The sequence below is a fragment of the Lichenostomus cassidix genome, chromosome 15 (assembly GCF_008360975.1).
Source record: "Lichenostomus cassidix isolate B80296 chromosome 15, HeHo_3.0, whole genome shotgun sequence".
In the NCBI taxonomy this organism is placed as follows: Eukaryota; Metazoa; Chordata; class Aves; order Passeriformes; family Meliphagidae; genus Lichenostomus; species Lichenostomus cassidix.
This window is the reverse complement of record NC_139496.1, coordinates 5236450-5255127: the sequence shown is the minus strand read 5'-3', so window position 1 is coordinate 5255127 and position 18678 is coordinate 5236450. Positions and strand designations below refer to the sequence as shown.

At 40.2% G+C, this 18678-nt stretch overlaps 1 protein-coding gene across 3 annotated transcripts in view; it reads right to left on the bottom strand.

Annotated features, from left to right (window-relative positions):
• The window catches only part of ZNRF3 (zinc and ring finger 3), a 63607-nt gene that overhangs the window by 5379 nt on the left and 39550 nt on the right, over positions 1-18678 (bottom strand). The window contains exons 1-6 of one of the 3 annotated variants that reach the window (XM_085075712.1): positions 8884-9269; positions 7644-7718; positions 4250-4381; positions 3183-3293; positions 2078-2245; positions 694-796 (exon numbers count right to left, since the gene is read on the bottom strand). In XM_085075712.1, the coding sequence (XP_084931838.1) occupies positions 694-796; positions 2078-2245; positions 3183-3293; positions 4250-4381; positions 7644-7718; positions 8884-8940 (646 nt within the window). In that variant the 5' untranslated portion in view covers positions 8941-9269. Of the gene's footprint in view, positions 1-693; positions 797-2077; positions 2246-3182; positions 3294-4249; positions 4382-7643; positions 7719-8883; positions 9270-18678 lie in introns of those variants that run through there. The other 2 variants (XM_085075710.1, XM_085075711.1) reach the window with 2 other exon arrangements.

Sequence of the window (18678 nt, the reverse complement as noted above, 5' to 3'; positions counted from 1 at the left end):
AAGTAGAACTAGCAGGGAATAAACTTTACGCAAGAAAGAAGGATATTTTGTTTTCTATGTCATTACATTATGCACCAATCTTTTACACAGAAGGAAACAAGAACAAAACAAAAGTCAAAAGTCCAGAAGACTTTGAAACACTCACATGTATTTACTTAAAAAGCAAAAGAAGTGAATTTATTTCAGATACTGTTCTCATAAATACAAAATCTTCTGCTTACATCTCGCAGAGGCTGACAGAGGCTGGAAATCATTGCTCAAATTTTCACTTTACACATTATTTTACATAAATGTGCACTGACAGAAAACTTTCTTAAGACGGAGGAAATGAACGCAGGAAGAGGGCAAGCAAGGGAAACCACATTCCAAGTTACAACACCATGGAAAAATAAAAGCCCATACATTGTTTTCTTTATGATTCCCAAGGGAAAACATATCCCTCTTCGCCATGTGTCCTTGCACCGAGGGCTGCACAACACTGCCCTCAGCTGGGCATCATCCCCACCCCAAGGTTATGCCAGAGGCACTCTTAAGAGTTTAGTGCTAACTGTGTTTCTAGGGCTACGTTACAATAAGGACTGAAAGCTCTACAGAGAGTCACAAACAGGCATTTTTGCATTTTTTTGTTCCATCTTGTAAACTGTTATGTCTAAAAGGAACAACACAAGAGAGCATCCAGACTGCAGCACTTACCTATGATGTTATGGCGACAGTGAGGGCAGGTGTGATGCTGCAGCAGCCAAGGATCCACACATTTCTTGTGGAATCGGTGAGTGCAAGGAATGACACGCAGTTCCTACAGGAACACATGAAGGACCATGAAAAAGTACTTCTCCCTAGTAAGTGAGTTTTTCACAGCTTGTTCCTAGTTTTTTTAACCTAGCTACTAAAATGGATCAATTCTAGTCTTGAAGCGCTAAGGAGGAAAAATGCCATCAAGACAGCCAAGAGCACAACAGCTAGTGATCAGCTGTCTCTAAAAGAATAGTCTGCAGGCACATCAGAACTCCATGCAGATATAGGACATTTCTTTAGGACACTTTTTACAGTATGTCATATGACATGTCTAATATTGCTAATATTTGATTTGCCTTTTAATTGCCACAAAACACAAATTTGCTTTTACAAAGCTATCTAAAGCAGCTTTAGGATCTTGTTCCTGAATAGCAATGCTCAGTTTCCAATCCATCCGGGATATATGTGAAGCTCTTCCCTATGTTTAACACTTCATGCTGAAGCTCATGCCTGAATTTCCTCTCTAGTCAGTTTTGTACAGCCTTTTTGATGTCCTTGTCTACGTTCATCCTTGCTACTCTGAATAATTTCCCATGAACTAAACTTCATTAACTTCCTATTTGCACCTTGCAGCACTCCAATATGCATCTGGTATTTTCTACTGCCTTAAAAATTATGACTCTTTATGAACCATTTAAAAATAAAATGCCCTCACACAATCTTTCTAACGGAAATTTAGAGCTGTGAATATTCACTGCCTCTATTTTATTTTTTTAAGAAGCCCATTTTCTATTTCACCCCTTCATTGCTTCCTGTGGATAGAACTGTCATGGACAGCAAGCCCTGACATCAATACAGTGATGGTAACTGAGGGGTCAAAAAACTGTTCCTGAACCTTCTGGCATCTCCTCCTTCTCCTCTGGTTTCCCAGAGTGCTGTGTACTTGACATTTTTAAGACAGGGTGCCATCAAATCTTGAAAAGCAAGACACTAACTGTATCCTTTACCTCCAACAGAGCTTGCATGCATCATCATCTTAGTGCATGACTTGTCAAAAATACCCAGAGAACTAACTGCTGAGGCAACCCTGACTTCTTTTGACTTGTTCTTCAGAAATGCAAGAATATTGGAGGTAACGACTTGCAAAATAGGATCCCTCACCTCTCGCTTTGCAGCATGGGTAATTTGGAGCTGCAGAACACAGTGGAGGCTGAGCTGGCTGCTCAGTGTGATCAGACTGACAAGTGGCACCACCTCAGTACACAATGTACCCAACAGCCAGCCACAGTGCTAAAACCACCTACATTCCCAGCCCATGGTGAAGAAACCTTTCATCCTTTACCTCCCCATCAATGTACTTCTCCAAGCAGATGGCACAGTCAGAGGTGGAGCTGCTACTGAGTGTATCCAGTGCTCCACAATTACTTTCTCGGTGTCCCTTACTTTTGGACTTAAACTTCCTGGTCTCCATTTTCTCCAATGCTTGCACTGCAAGCCTGTTCATGGAATTCTACATGAGAAGAAAAAAAAAAAAAAGAAAAAAAAAAGCCAATGCTGCTGTGTAAGGGACTAGAGTGTAGTAGCAAAGAAACAGCACCATAACATATCTTACAGATCATGTCAGGCCCAAATGATGTATAATTTCTTAAATTAACAGGGAGAAGGCTAATTAGAATTCAGATCAGAAGCCTCATGGAAAAAATGTATGTCACATGCAGTAGTGAGAATGATAAACTATTAAAACTGGGTGAAGGTGCTGACAAATGGGATACACTGCAACTGCTCAACTGGTAAGCAGCAACTATTCAAGTCAACACAAAAAACTTGGCCAGGAACTTTTTTAAAATGTCACTGTTGACTGTAATGCCCCAATATGCTGTTACCACCATTATCACCAGGAGCAATACTTGAGAAAGAGATTAAAAGGAAATGTTATAAATCAGCTGTATCATTTCCTCCAGGACAAACTTAAAGTATGTCACCTGGAATTTCTCCTAACCAAACTTTTTACCTTGAAATCCTCTCCCATTTCAACAGATGTTATCCTATTGAAAAGATTTGCAATTTATTTTCAATCCTGAAATCCTCTCCACAATGCAGCAACAGGAGTCTGGACTTACTTAGAAGTATACTTGTGCTACTGATAACCTGTGAGCAACCAGAAATGTTCTTTCTTCCCAATGGCTAAGTGGACTGCTTCTGTATGGTTTTCATTTCAGGATTTAACTCAAAGAACATCATGGGTCAATGTAAATGTCCTTTAAAGACATTTCCAAGTTCTTCCAAAGGCCTACATGCATGGATAAAACCATGAAGCCACCACAAAACCATGAAGATGGCTATTATAAGTCAGCATCCTGCATTTCCAAAAGTTGCAAGCAAGTTTTAGGATGAAGTAAGAGAAGCTGAATTTCAGCACTCAGTGAATATCCCATTACTGCTCTTACCTGGCTACGTCGCTGTTTCAGTTTGATCTTGACAAGAAGAATGAGGCAAACAAGAGACACAACCACAAAGAAGGCCAGGAAAATTCCCATATCAAAGTACTCAGTGGGTTGCTTAAAAATTAAAACAAAAATATTATTTTTCCTCCTTTTAGATCACACTCCAATCTGTTGTTTCTTTCTTTTTTAATTTCTCAGTGGTCATTAGCAAACATTCACAGTCAGAACAGGAGAAGCCAAAGTAGAGACTGTTGTGCTCATTAAGTGGAATTCTGTGAGACAAAACCTGGGTTTCATATGCCACTGCAAGTGAATGGAATACACAGAATGCCAATGAGATGTCAGATTTACAGTCTCTGAACTGCAAAATCGAGGTTTTTTAACTGAGTTAATCACACCAACACAAATTTTTGTAATTTATTGGGTTGCTTGTGCTTGTGAGTAACTGAAAATCAACATCTAATTTTTTTTAAAATGGCCCACTTCTCAAATACATTTCTTAACAGAAGGATTCCACTAAAAAAACCCAAACTGGAACAGTAACTGGAACATGGATGACCTCTAGCTTTGTTCTTTTTCTGCAACCTATATGTAGAGAGTGTTAGGAAAAAAAAGTCTAGAAAAACTATCTTCTATTACAATCACAAATATCAGATAATCTCATAATTAATCAGATAACATCATAATTAATCCATGTTTAAAACACTACACAGAATTATTAGTTAACACAGGGCAGACCACCTTACAAAACTGAACCACCAGGAGTGTGCAATAACTAAGTTACTTGATCAAGAAAAAGGAAAACTATTGTGCGAATTTTTTAGCCATTTATATACTCAAAAGTAACGTTCTGAAAGACAGCAGATGCCACACTGTGGATTCTATACTTTTACCACATGTGACTGCTTGTCCACAGTGCAGTTACTCAGTTTATTTAGGTCAAGAGAATTTCACAAGTATTAATGCACATAAGGAGCATCAAAACATCTTCACCCTCAGTGCAGTGAGCAAGCACTGCCTGCAGTAACAACAGCACTGTGATACCCAGAGAAAAGATAGGAAAGTCTCACCCGTGGGGGGCGATGCTGAATCCTGGCTCGTGCCACTTTCTGCTTGTTAACTATGTTCATTAGCTTGACAGCATCAGCACCTTTCACATACACCACTGGTCTCTTCAGAGGGTCCTCTGAGCCCTGGTTCAGCTAGAACAAAAAAAAATAATCTGCTCAAAAGGCATGTTTCAGAAAACCAGCTTACTTCTGGACGATGCAGATAATGGTAAAGGAATATCAATGTAGAATTGATTTCAAGCACCAATTGTTCTCTTCTATCACAGACCTCTAGTTAAGTATTCCACAGAATTTAGCCTGAATTAAATTTTTTACTTACGCTGCCTTTTTTTTTTAAAAAAGAACAAAACTAAGATTAAGGATAAGCAAATGCTATTTCTGAACAGCAGCTTTAACTTAGCTGCATTATGTACCAGTGCATATATTAATACTGTAATGTTAAACCTCACAATGAAGAATAAAAATCTGCACATTCCAAAAACTTGTCCTTGCTACATTTTATCAATCTTTCAGTTTGAACTTTGTAGTTACATTATTGACATAGAAATTTCTTCAGCTTTCTTAACAATCTTGTATTAGAGTCCTGTCTTTCAGACTCTTTGTACCTAGCCAATTTAAGTTAGTAATTTCTGCTATTTAACTCAACAAACTCATTAAAAATGATCTGGGTTCTAGCAACCACTAGACTATTGATTGCAGGATGGGGGTCCTCAAAAGACTAAAACACATGAGTAGACCACATAATTCACCCTGAAACTTCCTTTCAGGTCCAGCTACATTTTGTCAGAAAGGCCGAATCACAGAATCACAAAATAATGTGTGTGGGAAAGCATGCCTAATCAAGGCAGGGTCAACAATGACATCAAACCAGGCTGCTCAGGGCTTTATCAAGCCAGATGCTGAAAATCTTCAAGTGTGGAGAATGTGTAACTTCTCTGGCCAACAAATCCAGAACAACAATCTGCTAAATTACAAACCAGAGAGGGCAACAACTAGTCAAGAGAATTGTTCTGGTGCAAAATGGAACCAACATGATATATTCATACAGGTTATTCTGACTTACAAGAAAAATACTAGTATAGAGGCAGACTGATACAAAACAAGCAATGCACTGACAAGCAGATGGAAATGGTACAGGAGAAAGGAATGAGATTACAGGAATGTGAGCAAATAGAACATGAGTATCTTGTCACTGAAATTAACATATCTGCATTGTTGCTATCTACCTGTTAGTTCTGGCTAAACCATGTGGAAATTACCAACTGACTGGTCTATCATCCCGGTTAAAGGATGATGACTCTACTTATGCTGACCAGATAATGACAACAGATTTCACTGAGACTTTTTAAAACTGATTCTTCCTAGTGCTTGACGGATTTTCCAACACTGATCAAACTACTTTTAAGGCAGGTGTCTTGTGATGAGCTAAAAACCAGCTGAAGTATCCAGGAATCCTATGTGTCTACAAGGCTCGTTGGCCTAAGGCCAAATCCAATCACTGTCATTGCATTTCCAGACACATACACTCTCCCATGATTTCTTGTCTAAGAAAGAATCCACCTGATTCCTTGATCACTTTTGCACATTATCAGATTCTTGCTAAACCTGATGCTCTGGGTGCTGTTACTCCTCTTCAAATATGCAAAAGTAAAACTAAGAAACAAGTCAGACTTCAGAGAGCATTTCTAAAAATAGAAGTTTTATTATTAATTTACAGCAGAAGAAACTCAGATCAATGGGATTAAACACCAGAAAATCTACAGGCAAAGTCCTTTCTTTTGGCATCTACCAAATTATCTGAGGACAATTCTTCTGGTCAGGCCTGCCTCCTATTTCTGTTCGTTGACTGGCAGGACAGATTGCCTTTAATAATACTCCACTCCTCCCTTTCAAAGAAATTTCCTTTATTTGTTCTAGTGCTTAGTAACAAGCATACCTGAGAAAATTTCCTAAACAGTTCCCCTCAGTGTCTTAGGATGTTTCCATCTGAACTGAAGATACTCCAGATTAACTCATGTCAGGTTTTCCTCCATTGTTATCTGCCAATGTTTTCCACAATTCCATCATGAGTGCCAAAATGGTACATACTTTAAAGACAAATTACTTAGCACCCCTGATGTCAAGGGTTCTGAAGACTTTAGATGAGAATCAAAACCCATTAAAAACAAGTGTCCAGAGCAGCTTGAGAACAGAGCCAATTGAGTAACTGTTAGTTTTAGAATATGAAAACTACATCCAGTCATTCCTATCCTGTCTGCAAGTGTTTGCAGACTACTGCTCTTTCATCTAACAGAGCCTACTTTGTCATCATGCTCTAAGCCACTAAGCCTCTTCCATCTTATTGGTACACCCAAAATATTCAAACATCTACTAGACTTGTTCCTCAGCTACTGGGGACAGAGGCACCCAGTTGGTAATTTATTATCAAGCAAGGAAAGCTGCTGTTGTTAGAGGAAAAAGAGCGAGAGACAGTAACTCAGCTTCCCAAGTCCAGAGCACGGAGGCTGGAAGTAACCAGAAGCTGTAACACAGAGTTAAAAAATGGAAAAAGACAGATCACATCTTTGTGAAGATACTTTTCCTGTGTAGAAAAGGGGAAAAAATATCACTGTAAATGCTTTGAGGATCAAGGCTGCAACTTTGATGCACATGCAGACCACAGTACTCAAAGCATCCACTGCACAGGGTCTTCTGCATTCCTTTGCCAACAGATGCTCATTTCAAAATTAAAGCTAGCTCTTTTAATGTAAATATTGATGATGTCTCTTTTCCCCCAAGAAATACAGGCTGCATTAAAAACCCTTCAGCTCTACTTGTTTCAGCAGTTTTGTTTCAAGACAAAACAGAACTAAACCAAATGCAGACTATTTTTGTGCTTATGTTTCTTCACTGAAATAACTCAGAACTGGCTGAAGTATGTTGAAGCCTTTCATAGGGCTATTACCTCACCCACTTCAAAAATAAAAAGATCAAAGTTATAACAAAACTCAGAAAAAGAAGAAAAACCCTGCTTGGCCACAAAATACATAGGCAGAAATCATCAGCTGTAAATGAGAAAGAAGTGGTTATAAGTCTTAAAAGAAACTTTTTTAGAAACAGGTTTGAAAGTCATTTCGCAATCTCAAAAACAGCAGCTGTTCAACAACACTATTGATCACAGGCTGGATAGGGCCAAACATCCTGTGTTTTGTACACAGAGCTGGGCAAAGAAAACCTCCTTGATTAGATAATGGGCCACAAAAAATATGCCTCCATCCTCTTTCAAAACCTTTATCCCAGACCTGGATTCTGGATTCTAGCGAAAGCTAGAAGTAAAATCTAACTCCCCAAACTTTTCCCTTTCTACCAGGATTCCCAACACCTACATTGCTTCCTGCCTGGCATTGCTTCATACCTGATCAATGGCATCTGGGTTTTCAGAAACATCAAAGATGACCGCTGTGGCTCCTCGCTGTACTGCTCGTTTTGCCTGCAATAAGAAAGACAGCATCCTCAGTCCCACCCCAAAAGATAACTTCTGAACTCAAAAATTACTCCCTCTCCTCGACTCCAGGTAGAAAACTTAGCATTTTGTGTTTCTATATAGTTAAAACAAATGACAGAAAAATTACAAACAGGAGTTCCTGAACCAGCATTGAACGTAGTTAAATTTCACTAAAGCTTCTGCAGTGTCTCTGCTCCTTCCTTGGCAACCTCCTCTTTCAACAACCTTTTAAAGGAATATTCAAATGAGATTCAGACCCTCTAAAGACTTTAAATACAAGATTTTTTTTTTTAAATTATGTTCTTTTCCCTCCATGTTGCATGAAAGTGCCATTAAAAACAATCTTCCCTACAACTTGGGGCAGAGACAAGCTCACTAGTGTAGGAAATTAAGGTGGACCAGGCTCTTTATACCTTTTCAGTGTCATTCTCACAAACTAGCATATCACAATCTTTGCAAAATGTGCCTCAGAAAATACTGCTTTTTCTGACCATCAGAGGTCAGAACTGTTGCACATGCCTTTTACACTGACAAGATCAGACCTATGTAAGTGAAGAGCTTTTAATAAAACACAGTCCAAACCTGGAGTTACCAACTGCACAGAGAAGGTATTACAAGATACTAAAACCCACCAGGATAGGGAAAACAGTATTTTAACCACTGAGGCTAACACAGGGATATTTAACCTGTTTCTGCCACTGTGCCTCTGTATATACTGTTCAAATATTCCTCAATGGCTCCAGAAAGCAGACATTCCCAGTAACTTTTCAAAATCCTATTGCCTTTATGGACACAAAATGCAAGAAACTGCTTCTCCAAGCAATGACAACTACCAGCATCACAGTACTAAACAAGAAGGCACTGGCCCTCCATAGAGACTAGCAGAACCTGAACTTATATTAAGATATACGATAAAACAATAAAAGTGATAAATTATGAAATATTACTCAGCATTTTCCAGGAAAAAAATGTTGGCTGATACAGAGAAATTGGTTTGAATACCTACAGGTCACTTTCTTTGCTCTTTTCTCATACTCTGCTTTTATTTTAAATCAACAAGACCCATCAGACAGCACATGAGGGAAACCAACTCCCAAACGGGAGCTTTTCTCAGCCCACCAGGTATTTCTCCCCTTTGAAGTCGGCACACCTGGTTAATGACTAAGAACTGCTGGGGAGGAAGAGTTAAAAGGAATCTCCCACCCATTCTGCGCTGCAGCAGCCCTGAGGTGAAGGCTCATCCCCGTTTCCCTAGAAGGTAGACACGCAGTGCTTATAGAATTGTTCACGCCACTTAGATTGTTTTTTTTCAGGATGATCAGTCAACAAGCAAGGCCCCTTGATCTCTGACGAGATTTTCCAAGAGGTTTCGCAGATCAAGGCTGATAAAAACTCCTTAACTGCGCGAACACACTGAACGAGCAGCACGTTAAGAAACAAAAACGTTAAGAAATACAAAGCAGCGAGTTAAAAGCCGTGCTGGAGCAGTTAACAGCAGCCGTCAGCGTCTGCCCGACCGCCCGCCCCACACTGAGGGCTCTGAGGGAGCGCCGCACAGCGCCCCCTTGTGGCCGCAGCGCCCCGCAGCCCCGCCCCGGAAGGAGAGCGAGAGGAAGGGGCGGCGGGGAGACGTGAGGGTGTTTCCTCGCCGGGGTTCGAATCGCGACGATCCCCGAGAAAAGGCGGCGCCTTCGCTGCTGCGGAGCCTTTCCCGGGCTCTGCCGGAGGCGCTGGGGAGGTCCCTGCGCGAGGTTCTAAAGAGCCACACTCGTACTCAGGGTGCTGAGGTGCTGCCGCCGCCCCGAGCACCTCAGGGCACATCCCGGGAGGCACGGCCTGTCCAGGGGGCTCGGGAGATCAGAGCGCAGCTCCCCCTGCCTCCGCCTCCCCCGCCGTCAGCTCGGCCATAAAAGCGAAGGAGTTTAGTTCCCTGGGCATCGCCTGCCTTCCCTTCAGTTCCAGGTGCCGGGGCCGGAGCGCACCTGGGTCTTGGGGCAGCTTGAAACACCTGCCGGCCACTGCGGCCCTCCCTCCCTGTCCCTAAAGTGCCACTGCGGCCCTCCTTCCCCGTCCCTAAAGTGCCACTGCGGCCCTCCTTCCCCACTGCGGCCCTCCCTCCCTGTCCCTAAAGTGCCACTGCGGCCCTCCCTCCCTGTCCCTAAAGTGCCACTGCGGCCCTCCTTCCCCGTCCCTAAAGTGCCACTGCGGCCCTCCTTCCCCGTCCCTAAAGTGCCACTGCGGCCCTCCCTCCCCAGCCCTAAAGTGCCGGAGGATAACTGCAGTCAAAACGTCTTTGAAAATACCCTATCCACACTACTCGGTAATCAGGACAGCTCAAAATAACACAGCAATGTTAAGTCCCACTTAAAATAATGCCAGTCTGTAATAGGCATGTGACTTTTTGGGCTAGCCAGCGTTTAAAGACTCCCCCACATCATTTTTCTAAGCAACCTACATCAAAAATAAAAACACGCTGAATGAGGGGGGGGAAAGGAAGCTAATGCAGTTTAACTTTGCAATACTTGTAGCAAACAAACAGACATTTCCACAATTCAATTCCAATGTGTTTGGCAGGTATAGCTCTTTCTGTGATTGTCTTCTGTGGCTTAAAATAAATGACTCTCACTACATATCAGTATCCTTCCTCTTTTGTAAAGAGTAATAGAAAAAAAAAAGGTAATTGCATTTCTCGTAATTCAAGTGATCACTTTGTTAATATTGACAACAACCTCTCAGTCCATCTTTGCATGCAGAATCTACAGCTTATGCTACTACAGAGCAATGGACATTACCAATAAAATGCACATTAAATACTGTCTCAGATTAAAATCTGGCAGAATTCACTAGGCCTAGTAATCTAGGTAAGATAAGAGGAAATGCACGTGACGGAAGTGCAAGGAAAATTATCTCTCCACATCTCCAAGCCTGAGGAATTTTAAGTTATTGCCTGAAAGAACACCAGAAAGATTTTAAGAGCTCTGCACTCCCTTCCTGTGGGCCAGGCAAATACAATAAGGAAGTAACAATTTCCTTGATGAGGCAAACTTTCATCCCAAGGGACCAGATAATTATTAAACAGGTGCACTGTTCCTCTCACTCATGTAAGTCAGATAGAACAGTAATGATCAAAAGAAGTTCAGCTTCTTCCTGACATTTTGAAGGACCTTGCATGCTTGCACATTTGAACATGGCAAGCATCTCCTCCTCTGCCTTCTATGGTCTCATTCCAATTAATATTTCAGTTAGTATGTAGCACTGGAGAAACCATCACAAGAAAAGTTCAACAAGGTTCCCCTTTAAGAGAAAAATCATACCGACAACATTAGCCAGTCTTCTTAGCCAGAGTTAGAATTTCCTGACAATATTCAGTAGTATTTGCACCTGAGGATGTGACACTCTAATCTAATGGATTGCAGAGGGTGAATAAATTACAGATGAGAGAAGGACTGAGGCTTGAACCATAGGTGGGGAGATCAAAGTTCATTAAGCACTGTAAGCTCTGCCATTTACATCAACATAGTTATGCATTACACATCTATTAAGAACCTTTCCTTTTTTCAATACATCTCATTTTTTGGGGCAGAAAATATGGTATTACTCTAAATCAGTACAGAGACTATTGACCACAGTAGTCAATAAAATTGGTTTGTACATCCTTATTTAGCTGAGAACTAAGCCAACCTGAATTTCCTCTGTCAGTTTTTGAGTGTTTTCCCCCCTCATCTTCTCTATGAACTAATGATTACTGAACTTGAGGCATATTTTCTGGATATTCCCAACCCATCAGATCCAACAGTCTATGTCAGATCTCTCTACATTGTGGAGTCAGTGGTCATTAATCTGACAAAAGCGTGTGATTATGCAAGCACTGTTAAGTAGAACGTTTTTCATAGCTGATCCTATCATCAGCTGTCTTCTGGTCCTTTGAAATAAGAGAAGTCAGCCTCTCACATAGCAAACTGGTAACATATAAGCAACACTCAGTAACACGCAACTCGAATTCTCTGTGACTCCAAGGAACAAGGAACAAGATTTTCAGTGAAAAGGTGCAGTGTCTTGCTTTATTGCTCTGGAAAAGCAGTTCAAGGATTTCAACAATCTTGACTGCTAGGGAATACAGCTGAAGGAATGAGGTTTCCATCTGCAATATTTCACCAAAATACATTATGAATATAGCAATTCAGTGGTTTTCATCTTCTCTTGAGCAGACTCAAAAGTAAAAAGTCTGTTCCAATATTTTTAGCAGTCACAAATCAATTGATTTACACCTGTTTTCTCCATATCAAGATCAAGTGAGACCACAAAGATGTAGACAATATTACTGAAGTATGATACAGAATATACAGTACTGGGTTCTAGAATATTGCCTTTTCTAGTACAGATTTGCTGTGTAAGACACTTCTGCAGACTTGTCTTCATTTGATTTTTTTTTTTTAGCAGAGGACAACTTTGGTGCTGAAATAAGCATTAGGAGCCTACCTTATAAGGGTTCACTTTCTGCAGTTTAGAGAAATCCTCAGCTAAGTATGGACAAACCCAGGAAGTTCTAATGATGACAAAGAGACCACTGATTCTTACAAAAATGCATGGTGAATCTGCAGGTTGGGACAAGGAGATGTTGCCACTGCCAGTTTGCCATTTCAGTCAGCTGAATGCTATTCTGACCCTGATGCTCTCAAAGCCCTTACCTTCTTCAGGAAAGAGGAATACCTTAAACAACCCTATTAAAACAAGAAGGGTATGAACTACACCCCCCTTTGATGGATGGCAGCATTAGATTTTCAGTATGGCAGAAATGGCATCACATGAAGGTAGGCAGTAAAATCCAAACCTGTTCATCATTAAGAATCTTACATAAACCATACAGCATTGTTTCAAATACACCTTTTCTTTACAACTGTGAAAAAGCAAAAACTTCTCTGAACAATACAGGCACCCCCTCTCTCTCTTCTCCCCACGACACTGCTATCACGCTCAATCAGTCACAAAAAATACCTTGTCCCTTGAACCAACATTGGAGCTAGCAAGCCAGGCCACAGGCCAATTCTGCAGGGCAGAGGAGGAAGGAGAAAAGGACAGCCATCTACTTTGCAAACAGCAGAAGTTACAAATTAACCAACTGATGCTTCAGACCTGTTAATGTACAATTCCCTGGTAATTCCAGAAAGTCAATTAAGCCAAGCATAAACAGGATGCCATTTCAAACATTTTCTTTTGTATTTCTGTCTGAAAACAAAGGCAGAATATAAAAATTAGACAGTCAAATCCCCATGTATCATACCAGCATAAAAGCCCTTCCTGACTGGAATACTCAACTTCTCTGACACTTTATTTTATATACATGCCCTATAGATTCTGCATTACATGGCATTATGACAGTTGCTTACCAATTAAGAAGTACAGAAATTGGGAAGCAGCATTTTTAAATTTAAAAGCATAATCACAATTTAAAACCAGTGTACCTTCTTTGTAAAAAAATACAAAAACAAAAACCCAAACCTTAAGAAACTATATACTTGTCACATTAAGAAAACTTCACCTCATGCAATACATAATACCATCAACAATATATGTACAACCACCAATGTGATTCATGCCACTCAGTCCTGAGAGGCTCTCAGATGGTTAAAATTAAGAAGGAAAATAAAGTCTCTCTCTCTCTTTTCTGGGGGTAGGGAGAAACACTATGATCAGTTCTGTGTCTAGACCAAGTAAAAACAGCAAGAAAAAGACATCCATTTAATGCTGAACACAGCAAAGCCTGCCAGTTGCACATCTCTTAATATACATTTCAGAGTCATGGGACTCCATCCCCAAAGCCCTGACCTCTGCTATCACAGACCATTTTGCAGGCCAGCAGTCTTGTTGCTATGACAAGGCACAGTCACAGAAAGAAGGGTGAGCACTGGAAGAGATCAAAGGAGGGGACTGGGGTCTTGAACTAGATTACATATTCACAGAGAACCTAGCACACTCAGCAGGAACTGGGTGGCTGCATTCCCAACAATTGATGGTTAAACAGAAATGCAGCTGTATCATGTAACCCTTCAAGCTTTTTACAGAACTTCTATACACAGTTACCTTTGAAATGTAATGGTCACAAGATGAGTATATTTTAGAAATTATGTACTAAACATGTACTATATCATAAGCTATAAAAATACCACTACAGCCAACACAGGTAATTCTTAACCTTTGCATTGAGGGTGTACTGAAAGTAGATTAATAGAAACAACAAACTAGACCTAAGATAATTGTGTAAACATACATGCAAGCATGTTGTGGTGCTGAGAGAAGTTAATAAAAAACAGAGATATAAGAAAGCACTGGAGGAGTTGTAAATTAAAGAAACTATTAATACAGACCACTATAAAAAGCCATCCCTACAGTATCCAAGCTGTGTAAAAATAATGTTCTGAAATTCCTCCCATAGGCATGTACTCTAATAGAATACTAACTTTAAAATTATAAACTGGTATTTATCTACATGAAAAGGGAAAATGAAGAATTGTAAGAATTACATCTTGCGTTAAGAATGAGAAATGGCAAAACTTCCAAAAACTGTAAAGAAGAATTCCATCAAACCTCAGTCAGTTTAATGCGAAATGCTTAATATCATCTGTCTTGCTTAGCCTCATCCTCAGGTAGCTAACCTTCATCAATAGGTTGGTGTCTACTGTGAACAAGAACATTTTAGAGGTAACAAAATCTGCATCCAACACTGCAGAAATGCTTGCAACCCCTAGTAAGGGACTTCAATCTTTCTGAATCAACAAAAGCATGTAATTCCCTTAGAATCCAGCAGGATATTGCTGACTCCTTGAGATCCTCTGTCTCTTGGGTAATAAGTTCAATAGTAAAAATCTGCTTAGTGGGCCAGTCTTCCAGTTTAGCTAGCAACTTTCCATGTTCATGGCTGCCTAATATAGGATGACAAGCCCTTCTTCTGAACAGTTATGCTTAGTTTGGATTAGTTTAGTTTCAAGGTCCCAAACTGTGGTGGGCCCTTGTTGTTAGTTTGTTGACTCTGTAAAAAAAAATAAAATTAAAAAAAGGGAAAAAGATAAAAAGAAGAGGAAAACAAAAATGAAAAAGGTGGAGGATTTTTGTTACAAAGGGAAACTGGAAACTTCTCTCCACGCAAGCAGAGACATGGTTGTATTGCAGAGGCCTCGGGGCAAGGATTAAAGAAAAACAAAATAGAAACCCTTCCATCTCTAATTAGGGTCTTCATTTGCCAAAGAGCCATTCCACAGCAGGAGGAATTACATTCAAGCCGTTGCTTGGATAACGTCTCCCAGCAGGTTGGCTCCTCAGAACAGGCTACTCCGAGCCAACAATTTCTGGTTACTTGGAGGCAAGCAGCCTGCATATTGTTTTAACTGGCCTGGCTTTTACAGCCAGTTTTGCTGAAGAACAATCTTCTATTCAGAATGCAGAGATAAAAGCTTCACTTGTTTTGAATTTGTCGCCAGTTTCTTTATCCCTTTCTTTTTTTAAACATGGGAATTATAGGTTCTGGAGTTTGCATTATTTCCCTTGTAGACTTCAATGTTTTTCTCCCTCTAGCCACTTGATTCTTTGCCAGTGAAGGCTGCTGTCTGGAGTCCAGCCATTCATCAGCCCCTACCTCATCATTAACACTGTGGTGCTGGCGGTCACAGCTCATTGCTGGCGACAGGAAATCCTAACTTGCAAGAGGTTAACCACAGCCCATAAACAGTCAGACTGGCTCATTAGTCCCTTACACTCAGCTGAAGCGACCCTCTGGGAGTTTCAACACTGTTCATGGACTTGGAGTCTATGGATTCTGTGCTCTTTGCAGATGCCTCTTGCCCCCCATGCCCACTTAAAAAATTGCTATTTGGATCCTCATGGCTAAGGCACATCCTTTTTCCTATCCCCAAGGGCACTGAGTTATTTGAGCATTTTGAAAAATTACGTGTCTGTGATGTTATTCTCTTGAATACCTGAACAAAACACCAATGGGCCAAGAACTGAAAAATTAATGCACTAGAATATGTACATTCTATTGATATTTCTAATGGTTTCTGTGAGAGTTTCATATCCCTACTGAACAATTCTAAGGCCACAGAAATGCAAATAGTAGTAATACCTAATTGATCTGTATTACCTAATTCATGTCACAAATACATCCAGCTCTAATGTTCAAAAACTAACCTGCCAGAATTGAAAATAGCTCGGTCAGTGCTCCCTACACTGACTAAAAAGCACTTCCTACTGGTTTTGAGTTCACACTATCATCACTTGATTCATTTGGAGTCATTTCCTTGAACTCATACAAACGTTAAATCATGATGTTATCCAAAACCACACCTCTAGATATCACCTGGTCATCAAAAAGATAAAATGTTTAGGGCAGAAAAACATGTTCTGGCAAATTATCTCCAAGCAGTAGGATATGAAGCACAATTCCTGTTATATTTTCTCTTTCCTCCCTTTCAATGCAGTGAAAATCATTGCAAAACACTCCCACTTTATGTCTGTAATTTCTTAGGATCCAGTTTTTTACCACTGTCGATTGTATCTGCCCAACTTTTATTCTGAATATTGGAGTCCCTCTGATGCAGCTCTGGTTACATTCCGAAGTTCTCCAATTTCTTTCAAAGCCTTCTGTCTCCTAGTGCACCAAAATTAGGCATGTCACTCATCTGTGAAGTCCTAAATAATTCCATTCCCTGCCTCCATATCTGCTCCTGATTTTCTTCACTTTCTGGTCCATTTATCTGATCCTGCTTGCCAGCCTTCTTTTGTGCTCATTTCTATAGTCCAACATAGCAGCACTTTCTTGCTTACTCAGTTTTCTGTTTCAAACTCCATTTCTACAGTTCTTCCAACATATTTGCCACTATGCATTTGTCCTGTTAGAAAAATAGGTAGATTCTGCATGTAAAACAAAAACAACTCCCAATGTCTGAGAGGCTTACAAGGCACATAGAATAATGAAGGTCCAAAAACTTTAGAGACATGAAGCATTTACATATTATTATTATTATCTGTAGGTGAGGCATGCCTTAAATAATTTTTCCTTAGTCTTTACTCAGCCTTGACTTCCATTAATTTCACTGGGAGATCTGACTGAGCTGAGCTCCAGTAACACATGTAGTGCAACAACAGCTGCTTCTTCAGCTTAAGGGAGAAGCAGCTGTGTTCCACAGTTGGTTAGAAAGGAGTGAAGATGGTGCTGGGGACTGCTAAGGACTCAACTCTAAAAGTGGACATTTATTTAAAGTAGGCAATCCAACAATGGCAAATCCAAGGAGTGCCCAGAGGGAGAAACATAAGAGAGAGCCTTTGTTCATGAATAGCTGATGCTTTTCATAACTGTGCAGTGAACATGGAAAGAAAGTTAGTAAAATAATACAGTAGCAGATTGCTGGCACTAGCTGCCAGTGGAAAGGGCTCACCACTAGCCATGAATGAAAACCTGACAGAGCTGCTACTGCTGAACTTCATAACCTGATTCAGCCCTTGTTTGTCCATTCCTTTGAGCTCTCCCCACTCTGGATTTGATCCAGCTCTTTTCTTTCCTTCTGCACCTTTCACCAGATGATCCATACACAAACCTTTCCTCTCTCCACATTTCAACTGGCTTGCTTGTTAGTTCTCTTTCCTGTGCTCAACCTTTCCCTTCTCTCCTCAAAAGGACTGCAGAAAGTACAGTGGGAAGTAGTTGTGGAATGAGAGGATTTAAAGAGGGAACACATGAGAAAGGTACTTATAAACTCAAGAATTCAGCTATAATGATGACACTGCTGTTTCATGCTGTGGCCACATGTTCTAACACTCTTTTAGATCTTAATCTATGGCATAGTTCTGTCCTAATTCCTGAACAAGTTTAGCATGGAGGAGTATTTGCCTAAATTCAATATGCACTACTATCTAAAACTGACCTGAGTCAATTTCTACAGGAAATTATCCAAACTGTATATAAAACTATTTATGTTATACAGAAACAAAAGGTATACTTATACTGTCAGCAATTCCAATTTGAACATATAACTGTATGCTTAATTTAGGCTATTAATATAAAGGTGTAAGTTGATTTTGTTTAATTTGCCTTTTTTTATTAGTTTTAGTAACTCTGAAAGAAAAAGATTAAAATGGATTCCTCACAGGCCTTCTTGTTCCTCAAGCCTCAGAACAGGTCTCTCTTTATTCAGGAGTTAAACTACCAACATAGCCCCATAAATTCTCATTTGACTACCTTACATGAATTTTTATACTTAAAGTAAATTGTTTGACAAAATATTAGTAATCACAGTTGAACTGTTTGGTGCCCCTTCAAGTCAAGACAATTTTGGCTCCAGCCTAACTAGTGTAATGATGACATGGCAAAATGCGATTCTTCTAGTTAGTACTTGTGTAAATTTTTGTAAATAAGCTCTTAAATGACAGAAAGTAAGTGAATGGATATTGGAAGAACTGCTAGGAATTTCCTCATATTACACACTTCTTTCATCTGAAAAAAACAGGAAGCTGTAGTAACAAGCACATCCTCTCTTTGTTAGGTTATGCTCAGATGCATATCCTCAAATACATATATCCTACTAACACAGAAGAAGAGCAATCCCTGGAAGAGAAAGAAGAACAAAATTGTTCTTTTGAAAGTCTCGTGGACTTTCAATCCTGCAGAAAGGGATTGAGAGATGTAATTTGCTTTAAAAATTACTGGGGTGAGGGAAGAACAGGGGTTCTAATTCTGCATATTGGAATGTACAGACACATGCAGGTAATAGTAGCATCACAGTAGAGTGGATCACAGAATCCCATAATGGTTTGGGTTGGAAGAGACCTCAAAGAACACCTAGTTTCAACTCCCCAGCCCTGCCAGGATGCAGGCAGGCAATCAGTATTGTGGGCAACCCTGCTTTTCCCTTCCTCCAGCACAGCCACACTGCTGGAGCAGTGAAGGAGTCTCATT